The 21,017-nt window shown below is 40.4% G+C and overlaps 1 protein-coding gene across 29 annotated transcripts in view; it reads left to right on the forward strand.

Moving 5' to 3' along the window:
* The window catches only part of FER (FER tyrosine kinase), a 428,569-nt gene that overhangs the window by 28,530 nt on the left and 379,022 nt on the right, over positions 1-21,017 (forward strand). For all 29 annotated transcript variants that reach the window (XR_011381953.2, XR_016220600.1, XR_016220599.1 and 26 more), the window contains one exon: positions 20,298-20,568. Coding sequence is in view for 23 of the 29 variants with exons in the window: in XM_051853912.3 (XP_051709872.3) it covers positions 20,298-20,568 (271 nt within the window). In the remaining 6 variants the exon portion in view is untranslated. The remainder of the gene's footprint in view (positions 1-20,297; positions 20,569-21,017) is intronic.

The raw sequence follows: 21,017 nt of genomic DNA on the forward strand, positions 1-21,017 counted from the left end.
ATGGAAGAGAGCAAGTTGTGGCCTAAAACTAGAATGTTAAAAATTACATTGCAGAGAGTAAACAGTTTTGGATTCAGGCTATGGATAATAATAATAGGCAGTTGAAATGGAGTTACAATGAAGGTTAAAATCTCTATGAAGACATACATTAGACTAGCAAGTAAGATTTGGGGGCAAATGGAAGATTGAGAGACATATTTGGAATAAATAGCATCAAGGTAGGGTAGGACTTGGTAAAATTGAATGGCATAAATTTCAGAGAAGACATTTTTGGGTAAGACTGGAAGAATAGTGATTTGTAAATCTCACTAAGAAATTAGAGTAATGTTACTCTGCTTCCCTCAGTCCCATGGATACAGGTGGTGGAATGGAGAGCAGATGTAGCTTCCACCTAAGAGCACTATTTTTGAGATAGGATAACGAGTTGGAAGGGAGAGATGGAAAGTTTATTTACAAATTGAATAGAATGTTACAGGAACTAATACAAAAGTTTGAGAAAAAGAGTAATTTGGGAGGAAAACAGAGTTGTGAAGAGATAACTGAAGAGAGAGGATGGCATGGGGGTGGGGTCAGTTCTTTCCTTTGGGAAAAGGATGAATTACCCAAGAAGCCAAGAATGGAACTGACTCTCCTCCATCTTCTGAGCAGCGGCACAAGGTTAGTGTGACCTGAGGTCCCTGAGAAGCTCTCTTTTGTCAGGGGTAGGGGCTGGCTGTGGCTTAGTTCCTCATAACTCACGAACCGTTCTGTTAGTGTGTGCCGTTAATGAGTGATTCTAAGCTACAATAGAAATTTCCAAATTGTTTGACTTGTCCCCACAATGTTGCTTTTTTTTTTGAAAGAACTTGTTTTTTTTTTTTTTTTAATAATCTACATCTTCTGATGCTACCTAGCATTTTTTTTAAAAAAAGAGTTTGTTTATTTTATTTGAAGGTAGGGTTACAGAGAGGGAGAGACAGAGAGAAAGGTCTTCCATCCACTGGTTCATTCCCCAAATGGCTGCAGCTGCCGGGGCTGGGCCTATCTGAAGCCAGGATCCCAGGGCCTCTTTGGGGTTTCCCATGTGGGTGCAGGGTCCAAGCACTTGGGCCATTTTCCGCTGCTTTCCCAGGTGCATTAGCAGGGAGCTGGATTGGAAGTGGAGCAACTGGGACTTGAACTGGTGCCCATATCGGATGCCTTTGCCCAGTATGCCACAGTGCCACCCTGACATTTTGTTTTAATATGACAACTGAATTCTTTAATAATACTTGATCATATTCAAAGAATAAAAGGTCACATTTTTAGGAATTTGGGCATATCAGGTATCATGCCTTGTGCATGTGCTTAATTGCCTTAACTTCTGTTTATCTTGTTTTCTGTCAAATTAGCAATGCTTTTACAGACATTCTTTGTGCTGTTACTCATGCTTTTGTGAGTTTGATTACTTTTTAATAATTCTCTCTGACTCCTGACATGATAAATACTTGATCTTTTCTCACTTTCCTGACAACCTCGCAAAGGAGGTAATATTATTTCCATTTTAAAGATGAGAAAGCTACGGCTGGCGCCGTGGCTCAATAGGCTAATCCTCCGCCTTACGGCACCGGCACACCGGGTTCTAGTCCCAGTCGGGGCGCCGGATTCTGTCCCGGTTGCCCCTCTTCCAGGCCAGCTCTCTGCTATGGCCCGGGAGTGCAGTGGAGTATGGCCCAAGTGCTTGGGCCCTGCACCCACATGGTAGACCAAGAAAAGCACCTGGGTCCTGCCTTCGGATCAGCGCGGTGCGCCGGCCACAGCGCACTGGCCACGGCGGCCATTGGAGGATGAACCAATGGCAAAAGGAAGACCTTTCTCACTGTCCACTCTGCCTTTCCAAAAAAAAAAAAAAAAAAAAAAAAAGATGAGAAAGCTGAACTTCAAGATTAATTAAAATGTGGTTTACATTTAACTGAATTAAAATGCAGGACCATTTATTACCAGGTCCATCTCTAAAGAGACATACATCTTCACAGATAAACAGACACACACATGCACTCCTCTTGTAAGTGTGCTCAGCTTACTAGAGGTGTTCTTTTCTTAATGAAATCTTTCTGAACCTTGTACGTAGCTGTGCTCCTTCCTCTCTCTGTGTCCTCTGAGGTAACACTTTGTTCCTCCTGTTTTTATATTTGTGAAGCCTTCCTTTGTGGCATCCAGGAATGTTGTGATTTTCCTCTGTGTCCCCACTGAATTTATAACTAGTGTGTCTTTGTGCACTTGCTGAATTATGTGGCATTTATTTGCTGCTATGTTTGTCACCTCTAGTACGTTGGGGGTTGTTGAGATTAGGGACTGTAATTTTAATTATCTTGGTGTCCCTAGTACTGTGAAATATGCCTAGAAAATGTGTGTTCAATACATGTTTGTGAATGAATTTTGAATGTTTAATTGTTTAACTATTACTTGTGAACCTGTCTTACTATACTGTAAATTGTTTGAGGACAATAGTCCATATTTTATTGATCTTTGTATTCCTAACAATTATCTCTCATATGGTTATTCAATAAATACTTGTTGATTTAAATCAAGACTTTAATGAAAAAATTCTGTTAATCATTCTTCTCTCAAATAATTTTTTAAATATTAAGAAATTTAACTGACAATAATTGTAACATATTTAGGGGTACCATATGGCATTTCAGTGCGTGTATACAGTGTGTAATCAGATCAGGGTAATTGGTAATATCTGTTGCCGCACACATTTATCATTTCTTTGTGTGGGAGCATTCAATGTCCTCCTTACTAGCTATTTTGAAATTTACAGTTCAGTGTTGTCAATGATATTTACCCTATTGAACTATAAAACATTAGAAGTTACTCCCCCTCTCCAGTTATACCTCTGTGCCTGTTAACTATCTATTTCTTCTACCGGTTCCCTCCCAGCCTCTGGTAACTACTGTTCTGTTCTCTACTACTGCAAGATGAACATTTTTTAGCATAGCGCATAATTGAGAACATGCAGTATTTGTCTTTCTGTGTCTGACTTACTTCACTTAACATAATGTCCTCCAGTTCCATCCATGATGCCACAAATGACAAGATTTCATCTCTCTGTGGCTAATATTCCTCTGTGTGTATATACAGTTTTTTCCTTATTCGTTCATTTATCCATAGACAAATCTTGGCTGTTGTAAATAGTACTGCAGTAAACATGGGAATACAGATATCTGATTTCCTTTCCTTTGATATATACTCAGTATGGAATTTCTGGATTAATGGTAACTATATTTCTGTTTTTTTTTTTTTTTTTTTTTTTTTTTTTTTTTTTCACGGATACTTCACACTGTTTTTCATAGCCCACTCACAGTGTATGAGTATTCCTCTTGCTCCACAGACTCACCAACTTTGCCTTTTTTTATAGTTAGCCATTTGTGAGTAGATATCTTTGTAGTTTTAATTTGTATTTCTCTTATGATATGTGATGAGCATTTTTTCATAAACTCATTGGCCGTTTGTTTATCTCCTTTGGAGAAATGTCTGTTCAGGTAATTTAACCATTTTTAAAACATCCTTTTTTTTTCTTTTTCTTTTGAGTTGTTTCTCATATGGGTGTATTTTGTATATTAATTCCTTGTCAGAAGAATAGCTCAAAAACATTTTCTTCTATTTAGATTGTCTCTTTATGCTGTTGATTGTTTCCTTTGCATTGCAGAAGATTTTTTTGATATAATCTTGTTGTCATTTTTTTTCTTTTGTTGTCTGTGTTTTGGGGTCATATTTAAAAAAGTCTTTGCTCAGACCACCAATGTTGTAGAACTTTTACCCTATATTTTATACTAATCTCCTAGTTTCAGATCTTATATTAAGATTTATATTATATATCTATCTTGAGTTGATTTTTACATATGGTGAGAGATAGCAGTCTAGTTTTCATTCTTCTCCATATGGATATCCAGTTTTCCTGGCACCAGTTATTTAAGAGGTAGTCCTTTTTCCAATGTTCGTTCTTGATGCCCTTATCAAACACTAATGGGTGATAATCATGGGGATTTTTTTTCTTAGGTTCTCTATTCTGTTCTATTGGTCTGTATATCTGCTTTCATGCCAAGTTTCATGGTGTTTTGGATCCTGAGGTGTTGTAGTAAGTTTTGAAGTCAGATGCCTTTAGCTTTGTTGTTTTGGTTTCAGGATTATTTTAGCTAGTCAGGTGATTTGTAGTTCACATGAATTTTAGGGTTGTATTTTTTTTTCCTATTTTTGTGATAGGAGTTGCATTAAATCCATAGATTTTTTTTTGGAGAGTATGGATGCTTTAATGCTATTAATTCTTGAAACATGAACATGGGAAGCTTTCCCATTTTTTGGTGTCCTCTTCAATTTCCTCCATCAGTGTTTTACAGTTGACATAGCAAATAATTTTCTTTTTATATTTGAGTGTTCTATTGTTAGGTATACATATTTATAATTGTTAATATGCTTTAGGCTAGAGAAGATTTATTATATGTGACTTGACATTTTTCTCTTGCTGCTTTTAGAGTTCTTTCTGTCTTTTACTTTTGACACTTAATTATCATGAAACTTGGAAAGGACCTCTTTGGGTTGAGTATGTTTTGAGTTTCTTGAACTTTCATGAATCTGAATGTCCATATTTCTTCCCAAACTTGGAAAGTTTTTACTTAATGTTTAATTATATATGTATTTTGTGTGTTTCTCTGTTGCTTTTCATTCTGTAATACCAATAATGAAAATATTTGTTCCCATAAATCCTGTGGGCTTTCTTCATGCATTTTCATTCTTTTTTCTTTTTTCTTTTTTTTTTTTTAAAGATTTACTTATTTATTTGAAAGCCAGAAAGAGAGAGAGAGAGAGAGAGAGACAGACTGACAGACAGACAGACAGACACTGAGAGATTTTCCATCCACTGGTTCACTCCCCAAAAGGCTCCCATAGCCAGAGCTGGGCCGGTCCACAGCCAGGAGCCAGGAGCTTCCTCTGGGTCTCCTTCATGGGTACAGAGGCCCAAGGACTTTGGCCATTTTCCACTGGCTTCCCAGGTGCATTAGCAGGGAACTGGATCAGAAGTGGAGCAGCAGAGACGGAAACTGGAGTCCATATGGGATATGGGCTCCTCATTCTTTTTTCTTGCTGCTGTCTGACTTGGTTAACTAAAAAGACCTGTTTTCAAGTTCAGAAAGAGTTTCTTGTTGTTCATTGTCTCTGTTGTTGTTTTCCAAGTTGTAATTTTATTTTACTCATTTAATTCTGCAGTTGCAAAGTTTCTGTTTGGTTCTTTTTTTATGGTCTCTAGCTATTACATTTCTCTTTCAGGTTATGATTTGTGTTTTCACCTTATTTCATGGACTTGTTTATTGTGTTCTCTTGTATCTCATTGAACTCTCTCAATCATTATTTTGGATTCCTTTGATGCATTTTGTAAATTTCTTTTTCTTTTGGGTCTATTGCTGGAGATTTATTGTATTGCTCTCAGGGGTGTCATGTTTCCTTGCCGTTTCATTTTTCTTGTGTCTATATTGATGGCTCTGTATATGGTGCTGCTGAAACTTTTCCCAACTTTGTGGAGTTTTCTTTTGGTGTGGGTGTAGAGTGAGGCTTCTTCCTGTGGTTGGCTGCTAGTTGGAAATGATGTGTTAGCTTCTTTTCTGGGTGGCCCCATGTGTGGTCTCTGTGCAGTTTCCTCAGCTGTAATTCTCACCAGCAATTTCTGCAGTTTAGGCCGTGGCCTGGGCTCTGGGTGTTTGTGACTGCGGTGGAATCCTGTGGCTGGCTGGCATGCTGGGCACAGGCACCTGCAGGTGCTGTGGACTGACCTGCTGTGACAGGCTCACCAGGAAGATAGGGCTACCACTGGGCTGCCTGGTATTCAAGCTGGATTCAGGAGTGTGGGAGCCCTGCTGACTGGCTAGCTACGTGATCAGCTGTCCAGGGAGAGGGATCACCATCTCCTAGCTCTTGGGCTGAACACAGGTGTACTGTGGCTGTGTGTTGGCTTCCCTTCTGTGCAAATTTGCCTGTTCCTGGGTGGAGGGTGTTAAGTGAGTATTGCAGCTGGCGCCTTGTCCTTTCTTTCTCCTGGACCTAGGTTCTGAGCAGCCAGGGTCTTCGTGCTGCAGCCACCTGTGTGTATGGTGGAGTGACTGCAGTGTCTCAAGAATGGACATTTGCTGTGGTCCTAGCCCAGTAGGGGTGCACTCTAGTAATGGGTCCAATTTCAAGATGGTGCCAAGCGGTAGCAGCTTATGTTACAGGGGTGGTGGTGGTGGTGGTGGAGGGGCAGAATGCAGTGTGGGCTCCTTCTCTCTGGTAGTGCAGTGTGTGAGCTCTGGGTAACTCTCCACACTGTGTTCAGAGCCTGTGAGGGCTGCAGGAATCTCTGTCTGGAGCAGCAGTGGGGGCCACTGTGGGTCTTCAGCCGACCTTTCCCTGTAAGGAGAAGTCTGACTGAGAGCTCTGTGCCAGTCCATTAGGGAGACAGTGTGGGAGAGGCTGAGTGCCTCGCTGTCATCTCTGTGGTGCTACCCTGGGTTTCCATGTACCACCGGAATCTCACCACTCACTTCCCTGCTGGCCTCCAGCGTACTTCCCCATCACTCCACTTGGGATATAGTTGTTTGTTTTCTGTTGTGTTCCCTCTTTGTGAGGGAGAGGAGTGACAGGCAGTTTTGTTTGGCTGTGTTGTTGACATCACTCCCATGAAATAACTTTAGATGTTAGGTACTGTGAATATATATTTAAAATTTTATAATAGTTAATTTCAAAGAAAGCACATTCTTCAGTTGTTTACAGACTTTTTTTTTTTTAAATGAATATTTATTTATTTGAAAGGCAGAGTTACAGAGAGGCAGAGGCAGAAAGAGAGAAGTCCTCCATCTGCTGGTGCACTCCTCAAATGGCTGTAACAGCTGGAGTTAGGCAGATCCGAAGCCAGGAGCCAGAAGCTTCTTCCAGGTCTTCCATGAGGGTGCAGGGGCCTGAGGACTAGGGCCATCTTCCATGCTTTCCTAGGCCACAGAAGAGAGCTGGATTGGAACCAAAGCAGCCATATTGGATGCTGGCACTGCAGACAGCAGCTTTACCTTCTACACCTCAGTGCTGGCCCCTGTTTACAGACTTTTTTTTTTTTTTTAAAGATTTATTTATTTATTTGAGAGGCAGAGTTACAGAGAGGTGGAGGTAGATAGAGAGAAAGAGAAAGAAAGAGAGAGAGGTCTTCAATCTACTGGTTCGCTTCCCAAATGGCTGCAGTGGCCAGAGCTGGGCTGATCTGAAGCCAGAAGCCAGGAACTTCCTCCAGGTCCCCCGATACGGGTTGCAGGGGGCCAAGGACTTGGGCCATCCTCCACTGCTTTCCCAGGCCATAGCAGAGAGCTGGACCAGAAGTGGAGCAGCGGGGACTCAAACCAGCGCCCTTATGGAATGTCAGCACCACAGGCAGTGGCTTTACCCACTGTACCACTGTGCTGGCCCCTATCATCATCATCATCATCATCATCATCATCATCATCATTCTTACTCTTAGATGATCATGCATGTGTGAATCTGACATCCCCGCAGCTTCCTTCAGGAGAGAGAAGGGAGGCAGGAGTAGCTGGGAAAGACTCTGTCCCCTTACCCCAAATTTCTAGCTTCCTCCCATCCAGGACCTTCTGCAAGGGGATGGCAGTGGAAAGGTGAGGCCACTGACACTTGGGCTAATGTGGTAGCCACGAGTCACCTGTGGCCATGGAACACTTGAAACACGGCTAGCCTGCATTGACTGGCGCTGTATGTATCAAAGACATATACCAGAGTTTGAATTCCTCATTTAAAAAGGTGAAAAATAACTAATAATGTTTAGTATTATTTGTTAAGATATTAATATTTTGTGCATACGGGGTTAGATAAAATGTATTATTACAGGGGCCGGCGCTGTGGCTCATTTGGTTAATCCTCTGCCTGCAGTGCTGACATCCCATATGGGCGCCGGGTTCTTGTCCCGGTTGCTCCTCTTCCAGTCCAGCTCTCTGCTGTGGCCCGGGAGGACAGTGGAGGATGGCCCAAGTGCTTGGGCCCTGCACCCGCTTGGGAGACCAAGAGGAGGCGTCTGGCTCCTGGCTTCGGATCGGCGCAGTGCACCGGCCGTGGTGGCCATTTGGGGGGCGAACCAACGGAAGGAAGACCTTTCTCTCTGTCTCTCTCTCTCACTGTCTCTAACTCTGCCTGTCAAATTAAAAAACAAAAACTAAAACAAAAAATGTATTATTACAATTAATTTCACTGATTTTTAAAATTTTTAAAATGTAGCTACTAGAAAATCTTTTAAAAGAAAAGATTTATTTACTTTGTTTACAGCCTTTTAACATCTTTTTTTTTGTGTGTTTTCTTCATCATGTTTTTTTTTTTTTTCTTTTTTTATCTTTGAGAGGCAGAGTGGACAGTGAGAGAGAGAGACAGAGAGAAAGGTCTTTCTTTTGCCGTTGGTTCACCCTCCAGTGGCCACCGCGGCCGGCGCGTTGCGGCTGGCGCATCGTGCTGATCCGATGGCAGGAGCCAGGTGCTTCCGGTCTTCCATACGGGTGCAGGGCCCAAGGACTTGGGCCACCCTCCACTGCACTCCCTGGCCACAGCAGAGAGCTGGCCTGGAAAAGGGGCAACTGGGACAGAATCCGGCGCCCCGACCGGGACTAGAACCCGGTGTGCCGGCGCCGCAAGGCAGAGGATTAGCCTAGTGAGCCGTGGTGCCGGCCCATCACGTTGTTCTAATAGGGCAGCCAGTCCAGTGCTGTTTCACTTTCATTTAACTTGTACCCTAGACTGAGGAGCAGATGTTTGGCATGGTTGTTAAGACACTGCTTGTGATTTCTGCATCCCATAGTGGAGTGCCTGAGTTCAAGTCTCAGTTCTGTTTCCAATTCTGGCTTCCTACTGATGTGCACCCTGGGAGGCAGCAGGTGATACCCCAAGCTCTTGGTTCCCTCCCTGCCACCCATGTGGGAGACCTGAGTGGACTTGGCCTTGCCCCAGATGTTAGTGACATTTGGGGAATTAATCAGTAGATCTGTATGTGTCTGTGCCTTTCAAATAAATAAATAATTAATTAAAAGTCGAGAAACTGAGCTAGATGCAATAATCTCAAAGAAAATGTACAATGAGTTTCTTTTTGAACGTTTATTTATTTACATATTTGAGAGGTGGAGGATGATGGGGAGAGACAGAGAAAGGAAGAAAAGAAAGATGTTTGTCTTCCATCCACTGGTTCATTCTTCAGATGGTGGCTACAATAGCCAGCCCTGGGCCAGGTTGAAGCCAGGAACCATCCTGGTCTCCCACATGTGTGGCAGGGACTCAAGTACTTGTGTCATCAACCTCTCCTTTCCCAGGAACATTAGCAGAAAGCTGGAATGGAAACAGAGCACCCAGAGCTTGAGCCAGTGCTTCCATATGGGATGCCAAGTGTTGCAGGTGGCAGCTTAACCTGTTGTGCCACAATGCTAGCCCCAGGAGGGGGAGTTTTTAAATACCATATCCATAATGTGGACCAGGTCAGCATGTATTGATTGGTAATAAGTGATAGTGTTTTCCTAGTTTAAACTTCAGTGACTGTTCCTGCCTGCCTGCTTACGTACTTCTGCAGGGCCTCACTTGCTGCTCATGTCAAGTCGGTTTTTGGTTTAATTGTGGTTACTACTTGTAGACTTGGTGGCTTTTCGATACTTTGTGCCTTGCTGCAGGCAGCTTACTATTTTGTTCAAATAGTTACTGTTGTTTCTGACCTGTCAGTGTTGAAGCATGTAAAAGGTAAGAAATATTTTCAGATAATTCATTTTGTACTTTAATGGTTAATGATTTTATAGTCTTTATCACCATACAAACATTCTGATAATGTTCGCTTGAACCATAACTTGATTTTGTTAGGTTTTATTAGTTAAGGAATATAAATTCTAGCTCCATTGAATTTCCTTTTAGCTCCTGAGAGTATCCTTTGGAGGAAGAATGAAGGATTTCCTGTTTGTATTATATAGCTTTTATTTACTGATTTTTAGCATTTTCTAAATTAGCATATCTTAAATGGCATACTTGAATCTCTTTATCAATGTTAAAATAAATGAAAAAACTAAACAGATATTTTTGACCAGAAGACATCATCTGTGTTAAAATAAATTATGCTACTTGAAAGAGAATATTCAATATGGATTACAGTTACTTTCTGCTGTACAAAAGCAGTATTTCCATCTCTGTTCTTGAGAATGTTAAAGTTGCCAGTTGTGGAGCCAGAAGTTGAAAAACAGGAGATGTTTTAGACCAATTACTTGTACTTGCATATTATTCTTCTATTCACTTGAAATGCCATGGGAATTCTGTCATCCTGCCAAAGAAGCTAGTTACCTGTTTTACACTTTCCTATTTAATAATTTCCATTTCTGTTAAAGAAATATGTATAAATAGATTTATTTTATTTAAATTAAACTTTTAATTTTAGAGAACAGTAATTTTTAGTGGTTCTTTTAGAGTTTTAATCACTATGGCAAATGAAAACTCAGCATATGAATATCAGCACTCACTTGGTCATAAATACCAAATTGAATAACATTAAATAAGAAAATATACATAAATCGAAATAGTAGTTTAGTAAATTTTTATTAGTTTCAACTTTTTTTTTTTTTTTTGACAGGCAGAGTGGACAGTGTGAGAGAGAGACAGAGAGAAAGGTCTTCCTTTTGCCATTGGTTCACCCTCCAATGGCTGCCACGGCTGGTGTGCTGCGGCCGGCGCACCGCGCTGATCCGAAGGCAGGAGCCAGGTGCTTCTCCTGGTCTCCCATGGGGTGCAGGGCCCAAGCATTTGGGCCATCCTCCACTGCACTCCCGGGCCACAGCAGAGAGCTGGCCTGGAAGAGGGGCAACCGGGACAGAATCTGGCGCCCCGACCGGGACTAGAACCTGGTGTGCTGGCACCGCAAGGTGGAGGATTAGCCTAGTGAGCCGTGGCGCTGGCCTAGTTTCAACTTTTAAGAAGATACTTTCAAATAAATGCTACCTTTGCCACTAACATACATGCACTTTTGTATAATATTCTTTTTGCCAGACTTATCAAATTATAGACATTATTGTTTTAAAATCCCATATTACAGTCCGTTTGAAAATAGGTTTTCTCTTGTAGTAGCATACAGTAAATTGTACACCTACCATATTCAGGGTAGTAACCTAAGGAGCACGGTATAAAGATGAAAAATCTCTGATACTTTTATTTCCAGTTAACTCATGGTTTAATGTGTAATAATAATCACAGATACATAGATCGTCCCTGCCTGGGAAAGGGAGCTCCTAAGTTGGCCTGGGTGATGGTGGCTGTAAGGAGGACTGTGCAGAGAATACAGCTTTACAGTTTAGTTGCTGGTGATTCACCAGGCAGATGAGAGGAAAAGTAGCATGTGCAAAGAAGGCAGGGAGGTGTGAGTGCTCAGGAGACATTTTGGGAACTGAAAGCAGTTATATGTATTGCTTTTAGGGAGGAGTGGGAGTTGTCTGCTGCCAGCTTTTATTCCACACAGAGGAATTTGAATTTTATCCTGTAAGTTGTAAAATAATACCTAGATTCACAAGCAACAATAAAGTTAATCTCCAGCATCCTAAGGAATGAAGGGAGCAAAGTAGGGGTTGCAGGGCCCTAAGCTGTATGTGTGATGCTGTGTAGCCTCAACCACCTAATTCATTTAGCAGATTTTTATTGTCTGCTGTAGGCAAGGCACTGTTGTAATAAGCACTGGAGATGAAGAGGGGAGCAGAACAGAGTAAATTCCCTGCCCAACTGGAATTTACATTACAAATCAACATTTAATTCCCCCTTTGTAATTTTTGGCTACAGCATGATAGTATATTTTCCTTGCAGTTTAGTTTCTTCTTCCAGTGTATTGTATCTGGAAGAATATGGCTCATATAGCTGAATTGTGAACACTTCTTCATATTATTGTACTTCATTTGAGCTAGAGTTTGAGGTCTTGTTAGTCCTTTATTAAGTTAATTGAAATTTATGAGATAATTGTAGATTAGGGTGAAGTCATAAGAAATACAGAGAACTTCCTTGTTCATTTTGCTTTTTCTCCCAATGGTAACATTTTGCAAAACTATAATATAATATAGTCCATACATTGTCAGTTTTGCTTCAACTCATTTGGGTGTATTTATTAAACAACCATCAAAGGACTGAAGAATTCCAACACTACAAGAATTCTCTGTATGAAGATACTTAGAAAGTTCATGGAAAAAAGGAGTTAACAGTAGTTTAGTTAGGTACAGAAAGATTTTGAAATCCATGCGTAGTTTTTCATAATACACATTTTCCATAAAAGTCCCTTTCATGATCACACTCACCTCGCCACCCCACCGTCTATCCTGGTAGTTCTAAACCCCAACAACCACTAATCTGTCCTTTTTCTAAAAAGTTGTTGTTCTAAGAACATTACATAATTGTTACATGTAACCTTTGGGATTAGCCTTTTTTTCTATTCAATAGAATTTCCTGGAGATTTATCCAAGCTGTTGTCTGTACCAATAGTTTGTTCTTTGTCATTGTGAGTAATATTCAGTGATATGTATAATTGTTCCTCTGTTGAAAGGCATCTGGGCTGATTACAATTTTTGGCTATTACACATAAAGTTCCATGAATATTTGTTTACAGGTTTTTATGTAACCATGTGTTTTCATTTTGTGGTGTCAGTGTCTGACAGTGTATTTAACTGGGTCATATGGAAGTTGAATGAAACATATGTTTTCATTTCTGTGGCATCAGTGTCTGAGAATGAGAATGTATTTGCTAGGTTATATGGCAGTTGAACGTTTGGTTTATATGAAACCAAAGTGGCTGTACCATTTTATATTCCTACTAGCAACAAGGAAGTGATGTAGTTTTTCTGCTTCCTCACCCTCTGGCGTTTGGTGTTATTGTGTTTTATTCAGCCATTCTGATGTGTGGTGATATATCATTGCAGTTTTTATTGCATTTCACATATGACTGATGACGTTGAGCATCTTTTAGTGTACTTATCTGTACATTAAAACTTATACTTTTTCCTATAAAATACTCATGTATTTTGCCCATTTGCTAGTTGGATTTTTTTTTATGGGTTTGGACAAATATCTAAGGACATGTATTCATATTTGTAGAACTATACAGAGTAGTTTCACTGCTCTAACATCCACTGTGCTCTACTATTAATCTTTTACTGTCTTTATAACCTTCTCTAGAATGTCAGATAGTTGGGCACACTTGCTCTTTTCCATCATCATTGGTGGTTCCAATGATGTTTAATTTAAGAATATGCTTAGTTTTAGGGGCTGGTGTTTTGGTGTAGTGGGTAAAGCCTCCACTTGTGATGTGCTATCCTATATGGGTACTGGTTTGAAACCTGCCTGTTCCACTTCTGATCCGTCTTCCTGCTAATATGCCTGGGAAAGCAGTGGAAGATAGCAGATGTCCTTGAGTCCCTGCACCCATGTGGGAGACCTGGAAGAGGATCCTGGCTGCTGGCTTTGGACTGGCCCAGTTCTGGCTGTTGTGGCCATCTGGGGTGTGAACCAGCAGATGGAAGATCTGTGTGACTCTCCCTCCCTCTCTCTCTAACTCTGCCTTTCAAATAAATCTTAAAAAAACCAAACCAAAGCAAAACAAAACCAAAAATTCCCAAAAAGAATATGCTTAATTTTATGAGAAACTGTCAAGCTGTCTTCCAAAGTGGCTCTACCATTTTACATACCTATCAGCAATGAATAAGAGTTCCTGCTGTTGCATGTCCTTGCCAGCATTTGGTGTAATCAGTGCCCTGGATTTTGGCCATGCTAATAAATGTGAGGTGGTATTTCATTGCTTTAATGTTAATTTCCCTGAAGACATATGATATGGAGTATCTGCTCTTATGCATATTTGGTACCTGTAGGACATCTTTAGTGAGTTGTCTATTACAGTCTTTGGCCAATTTTTAAATTGGATTATTTCTTTTCTTACTGTTGGGTTTTATAATTTCTTTGCAATTTTGGATAATAATCTTTTATAAGGAATATCCAAGTCTATGGCTTGTCTTAATTTTCTGGAGAGAGTATTTCTGGACAGAGTATTTCATGGAGCAGATAATTCTAGTTCTAATGAAGTTTAACATTAATTATTTTATTGATTGTGCTTTTTGTGCTGTATATTTATTTGAGAGGCAGCAAGACACACAGAGAAACAGAGAGAAATTGCATTAAATATAATTTAGTTAAACGCCAAATAAGTCCTTAGCATTTGTCCAAAGGGAAAATAATGTTTTTCTTTTGCAGTTTTCACATCTCTCTGTGACATTTGATGTTTCTAGTATCTTTTTTTCCCCCTCCTAATGTCTGTGACTCAGCCAAATGCCTTTTATCCTTTCTATACTCTATCCTTTGGTTAGCTTTTCCTGCTCTCATCTAAAAAATTTTTTACTTATTTATTTTCAGTTTATTTGTGAGAGGGAGAAGGGAAGAGGGAGACGGAAGGGTGGGGAAGGGAGAAAAGAGGAGAGGAGAGGAGAGAAGAGGAGAGGGAGGGGGGAGAGAGAGAGAGGTAGAGAGAGAGAGAGACTTCCATTTTTTTCCATAATAGCCAGAACTGGGTCAGCCAAAGCCAAGAGCCTGGAATTCATTCCAGTTCTCTCACATGGGTGGCAGGTCCCAGGTATTTGCGCCGTTCAGGGTACAGATTAAAAGCAAGCTGGATTGGAAGTGGAGGAGCTGATACCATGTGAGATGTGGACTTCCCAAGAGGCATCTTAACTGCTGCACCAAACCTCTGCCCCTCCTGCTCGCATTCTTGGATTGGCAGATTCTCATGGGTTTTGTCCTTGACTCTGATTTTCTGTCAACATTTATTCTGTTGTTTTCATCTATTGCTTTTAAGCAGTTAATTCCCAAATTTGGATCTTTCGCCTCAATATTTTACCTAAAGATTTATTTCTGGTAGAAATTAATGTATTTTTTTCTTAAAGTAGCTCCGTATTCTTTTTTTTGTTGTTGTTGTTCCCTTATTCATTCAGGTCAAGACTCTTCCATCTTCATTTGTTCTGTCAATTCTAGATCCTGTAATGGCTTCTTTTTTTTTTTTTTAAGATTTATTTATTCGAAAGGCAGAGTTATAGAGAGGCAGAGGCAGAGGCAGAGAAAGAGGGAGAGTGAGAAAGAGAGAAAGAAAGAGAGAAAGAGAGGTCTTTCATCCACTGGTTCACTCCCCCAGTGTCTGCAATGGCTGGTAATAGGTCAATCTGAAGCTAGGAGCCAGGAGCTTCCTCTTGATCTCCTAAATGGGTGCAGGGGCCCAAGGATTTGGGCCATCCTCTGTTGGCTTTCTCAGGCACATTAGCAGGGAGCTGGGTGGGAAATGGAGCAGCTGGGACTCAAACTGGTACCCACATGGGATGCCAGCACCGCAGGAGACGGCCTTACCCAGTATGCCACAGTGCTGGCCCCTGTGATGGCTTCTTTTTCTTATTTTTTAAAAAATTTATATTATTTATTTGAAAGAATTATAGAGAGAGGTAGACACACTCAGAGAGAGAGAGAGGTCCTCCATCTGCTGTTTCATTCTCCAAATGGTCACAATGGCAGGAGCTGAGCCAATACAAGCCAGGAGCTTCCTCTCAGTCTTCCACGCGGTTGCAGGGGCTCAAACACTTGTGCCATCTCCACTGTTTTCCTAGGCCATAGCAGAGAGCTGGATTGGAAGTGGAGCAGCTGGGACTTGAACCGGCGCCCGTATGGGATGCTGGCACTGCATGCCAGTTCATTAACCAGCTGTGCCACAGCACTAGCCCTTCATTTTTTCTTTTTTCTCTTCCTTCCTCCCTCCCTCCCTCTCTCTCTTTTTCTTTCTCCCCTCCCCTCCCCTCCCCTCCCTTCCCCTCCCCTCCCCTCCCCTCTCCTCTCCTCTCCTCTCCTCTCCTCTCGACAGGCAGAGTGGATAGTGAGAGAGAGAGACAGAGAGAAAGGTAAGGTCTTCCTTTGCCATTGGTTCACCCTCCAATGGCCGCCACGGCTGGCGCCCTGCGGTCGGCGCACTGCGCCGATCCGAAGGCAGGAGCCAGGTGCTTCTCCTGGTCTCCCATGGGGTGCAGGGCCCAAGCACTTGGGCCATCCTCCACTGCACTCCCTGGCCACAGCAGAGAGCTGGCCTGGAAGAGGGGCAACCGGGACAGAATCTGGTGTGCCGGCGCCGCTAGGTGGAGGATTAGCCTAGTGAGCCGCGGCGCTGGCCTATTTTTTCTTAAATACAGTAACAAATATCTTTCCCACTCCTTGTGTTCCTGCTACTCTGTGTGTTTTCTTTCAGAAATATTTTCTATGCTTGTGACCAGCATTGTTGTGCAGTGGGGTATCCTATATTGGAATGCTGGTTTGAATCCCAGCTGCTCTGCTTCCAATCCAGCTCCCTGCTAACATAGCTGGGAAAACAGTGGAAAATGGCCCAACTGCTTGGGCCTCTGCCACACACATGAGAGACCTGAATGGAATTCCTGGCTCCTGGCTTCAGCCTGGCCCAGTCCTTTGTAGCCATTTGGGGAGTAAACCAGAGTATGGAAGATTTCTCTCTTGGTCTCTATTTCTGTCTCTGTCTCTGTCTCCATCTTCCTTTCCTGTATCTGTAACTCTGCCTTTCAAATACATAAAATAAATCTTAAAACAAATTTTTTGATGGAATTTTTTCATAACCTTTTAATTTTTTTTCACCCTGATTACTTGATAGTTCAGGAAAAAAATAGTTCAGTTGGGGAAAAGTTGCAATTTGTTCTCTAATTGGAAAACTTTTTCATTTTTTTTTAAAAAACTGTGTCGTTAGATGAGATCCCTGAAATTAGAGAGATATAACTCCTGTTCTTTTCCCTGTAGCTTGCAGGCTATCAGCTGAATTAATAAGAAACTGACTTTTGGTGTAGATGAACAAAGATTAAAGTTATGTTTTTCCATTTCTTCCAACTGGATCTGAAAGATTCACTGCCTGAAATTTTGTAAAACTCAGGCACAAAATAAATTCTGTTGTAGTTTTCAGAATTTATAGTATTACAATCAGTATATTTTGGGGGAAGTTTATGATAGCTGACCTTTAGATGATCGTAAGTTATGCTGTAGTGATTTTAAAACAGTTTTTCTGAGTGCTAATTCACATAGCAAAGAATTCATCCATTGAAACCGTACAGTTCAGTTGTCTTTGGTATAGGTGTGCAGTCATCACAGCATATGATCTTGGAACATTTTTGTTGCCCCAAAAAGAAACCCAGTACCATGAACAGTCACTCTGTACTTCTCCCCAAATTCACCAGCCCTAGGCAACCACTAATGTGCTATTTATCACTATTGGTTTGCCTGTTTTGGACATTTTACATAAATGAATCCTGAAATATATTTTTTAAATGTCTGGTTTCTTTCATTTAACAGAAGGTTTTCAAGGTTCATCCATGTTGTACCCTGTAACAATATCTCATTCCTTGTAATTGACAGTAATATTCCTTTTGATTGATATTTATACTTTTATTTTTCCATTCATCAGTTGATGGATATTTGAGTTGTTTCTACATGGTGGTCGTTATTAATAATGGGGCTTGAAACGTAAGTTTTTGTGTACACATATGTTTTCATTTTACTTGAGTCTGTAGCTAAGAGTGGAATTTCTGGTAGTTGTTTTTCCCATGTTTTACCTTTTGAGGAGCTTCCATGCTATTTTTTTTTTTAAGATTTATTTATTTTATTTGAAAGGCAGAGTTACAGAGAGGCTTAGGTGGTGGGGGGAGGGAGGGAGAGAGAGAGAGAGAGAGAGAGAGAGAGAGAGATGTCAGTCTTCCATCCAATGGTTCACTTCCCAGATGGCTGCAACGGCCAGAGCTGTGCCAATCCAAAGCCAGGAGCCAGGAGCTTCTTCTGGGTCTCCCACGTGGGTGCAGGGGTTCAAGGACTTGGGCTATCTTCCATTGCTTTCCCAGGCCATAGGAGAGAACTGAATTGGAAGTGGAGCAGCCAGGACTTGAACTGGTGCCCATTTGGGATGCTGTCACTGCAGGCAGTGGCTTCACCCACTATGCTATAGTGCTGGCCCATATACTATTTTCTGTAGTGGCTGCATGGCTTTATGTTTCTAGTACCAGGGTTTAAGAGTTCCAATCTTTCCATAGTCTCTAGCACTTTGTTATTATCTGTCTCTTGATTATAGACACTGTGGTGTTATGAAGTAGTATGTCATTGTATTGGCTAATGATATTGAACATCTTTCCATGTCCTTATTAGGCATCTGTTAATCTTTGGAGAAATGTCTGTTCATATCTTTTGCCATTTTAATTGGATTATCTTTTTATTATTGAGTTGTAAGAATTATTTCCTCATATATGTTTATATAGCAAATATTTTCTCCCTTTCTGTGGGTTGTTTTCAGTTTCTTGATGATGTACTTTGAATCACAGTTTTTAATTTTGATGAAATCCAATTTATATGTTCTTGCCCTGTTGCTTGTGTTTTTTGTTTTTGTAGCTAAGAAACCAGTGTTATGAAGATTGTCGTTTCTTCTTAGAGTTTATTGTTTGTTTTATTTAAAGTTAATTTTGTGTTTGTGTGGTCTAAGGATGGTATTCTGCTTCATGCTTTTGCATGTGGAAATCAAGTATTCCCAGGACCATTTGTTGAAAAAAATTTTTTTTACATTATTGAATAGACTAGATACTCTTGCAGAATTTTTATTTTACCATAAATGTTAAGATTTGTATCAGGATCCTTTCCTCTGTCCCATTGACCTCCATGTCTGTCCATATGTTAATACTGTTTTTTTTTCTTTAAGATTTTTTTTTTGTTAATTTGAAAGGCAGGCAGAGTTAGAGAGAGGGAGAGACAGAGAGAGTGAAAGAGAGATGGATATCTTCCATCCACTTGTTCATTGCCCAGATGTCTTAACAGCCCTGGGCCAGGACAAAGCCTTGAGCCTGGAACTCCATCTGGGTCTCCTATATGGGTGGAAAGACCCCAAGTACCTGGGACCTTAACTTAAAAATTCAAGTACCTGGGCTGCCTTCTGTTGCTTTCCCAGGAGTATTAGCAGGAAGCTGGATCAGAAGTGGAATAGCCAGAACTAGAACCTGCACTCATATTTAATTGCTGGCATTGCAAGCAGCAGCTTAACCTACTGTACCACAACACTGACCCTGCCAGTACGGTCTCGATTGCTTTTTAGTTAAGTGTGAAATTAGATCCTTTGAGTCCTCCAATTTTATATTTCTTTTAAAGTATTTTTGTGTTTATTCTGGCTTCCTTGTATTTCCATATGAATTTTAAGATCAGCTGTCAATGTCTGTAAAAAATGTAGCTGAGTTATTAGTATAGATTTAAGATAAATCTTGCTTTTAAAGTAGTAAATCTTTTGGTCTTTGAACATGAAGCATTCAAGGTATTTTACAGCAATGTTTTACAAATTTCTTACAATGTTTTAAATTTCAAGAATATGGTCAGCGCCGCGGCTCAATAGGCTAACTCTGCCTGCGGCGCTGGCACCACGGGTTCTAGTCCCGGTCAGGGCGCCAGATTTTGTCCCGGTTGCTCCTCTTCCAGGCCAGCTCTCTGCTGTGGCCCGGGAAGGCAGTGGAGGATGGCCCAAGTGCTTGGGCCTGCACCCGCATGGGAGACCAGGAGAAGCACCTGGCTCCTGCCTTCGGATCAGCGCAGTGCGCCGGCCGCAGTGCAATGGCCACAGCAGCCATTGAGGGGTGAAGCAACGGAAAAGGAAGACCTTTCTCTCTGTCTCTCTCTCACTGTCCACTCTGCCTGTCAAAAAAAAAAAAAAAAGTTTTAAGAATATAAATTAGTTTAAAATTTCTTACAACAATATTTTGTATTTTATTCCTAAGTAATTTAATTTTTTGATGCTATTGTATTTTCTTAAGTTTTGCTTTCAGATTGATCATTATTGATATACAGAAACACAATTACCTTTTATATATTGATTTTGTATCCTATAATATTACTAAACTCATTCACTAATGCTAATGGTTTTTTTCCATTGTTTAGGATTTTCTGTATGCCAGATAATGTCATCTGCAAGCAGAATTAATTTTCTTTCTTTCTTTCCCACCTCAATGTCTTTTATTTAATGTATTTCATTGTAATGGCTAAAAATGCTAATATAATTTGAATAGAAATCAACAATAGAGTGGACGTTCTTATCTTGTTCCTGAACTTTGAGAGAAAATATTGAATTGTAATAATTTTTTTTTACCCTGAAAAGAGTAGGTTGTATTTTTGCTTTGACGACTAATTTCCTTTTGATTCAAGATGTTTTCCCTTCTGTTTAACATACACAGATATGTGCTGATTAGAAAGCTGAACTGTGCAGTGAGAAAGAAGGACAAGCAGTGCCTTACAAAAATGGGGTTTGGGAGTGACCTGAAGAATTCACACGAAGCTGTGTTAAAATTGCAAGACTGGGAATTACGGTTACTGGAAACAGTGAAGAAATTTATGGCTCTGAGAATAAAAAGTGATAAAGAATATGCATCTACTTTACAGAACCTTTGTAATCAAGTTGATAAGGAAAGTACTGTACAGATGAATTATGTCAGCAATGTATCTAAGGTAAGAAGAATAATTTCATCATTCATTGCATATAACATCATAATTATGCTCACAGCAAATAGATCATTCTATTGAATGAGCATACCCACATTAACATACTAGGACAGTGGTTCCAGAATTTTTTGCTGAGTATCAGAATCTTATGGGGGAAGGTTTCCAAAATTATTTTGGGAACTTACCTGCTGATATTCTAATTCAATAGGTCTACAGAGGGACTTTGAAGTTTTTTCTGTAAATAAATATACAGGTTATTCTAGTGATTAGTCAGACTTGAGAGCTAATGTTAGAAATATTGGGTTTTTAAATTTTGTTTTCTGCTTTGGGTCAATTGACCTTTGCTGATTATTTCCTTTGATGCAAAGAAAATTTTAACCCATATTCCTGAATTCTTTGATGAATTGTTTGAAATATTTTAACCCATACCTCTCTCTTATTTTCTATCATTTCTT

This window comes from Oryctolagus cuniculus, chromosome 14, assembly GCF_051225735.1.
Source record: "Oryctolagus cuniculus isolate XC-2025 breed Fujian yellow rabbit chromosome 14, ASM5122573v1, whole genome shotgun sequence".
NCBI lineage: Eukaryota > Metazoa > Chordata > Mammalia > Lagomorpha > Leporidae > Oryctolagus > Oryctolagus cuniculus.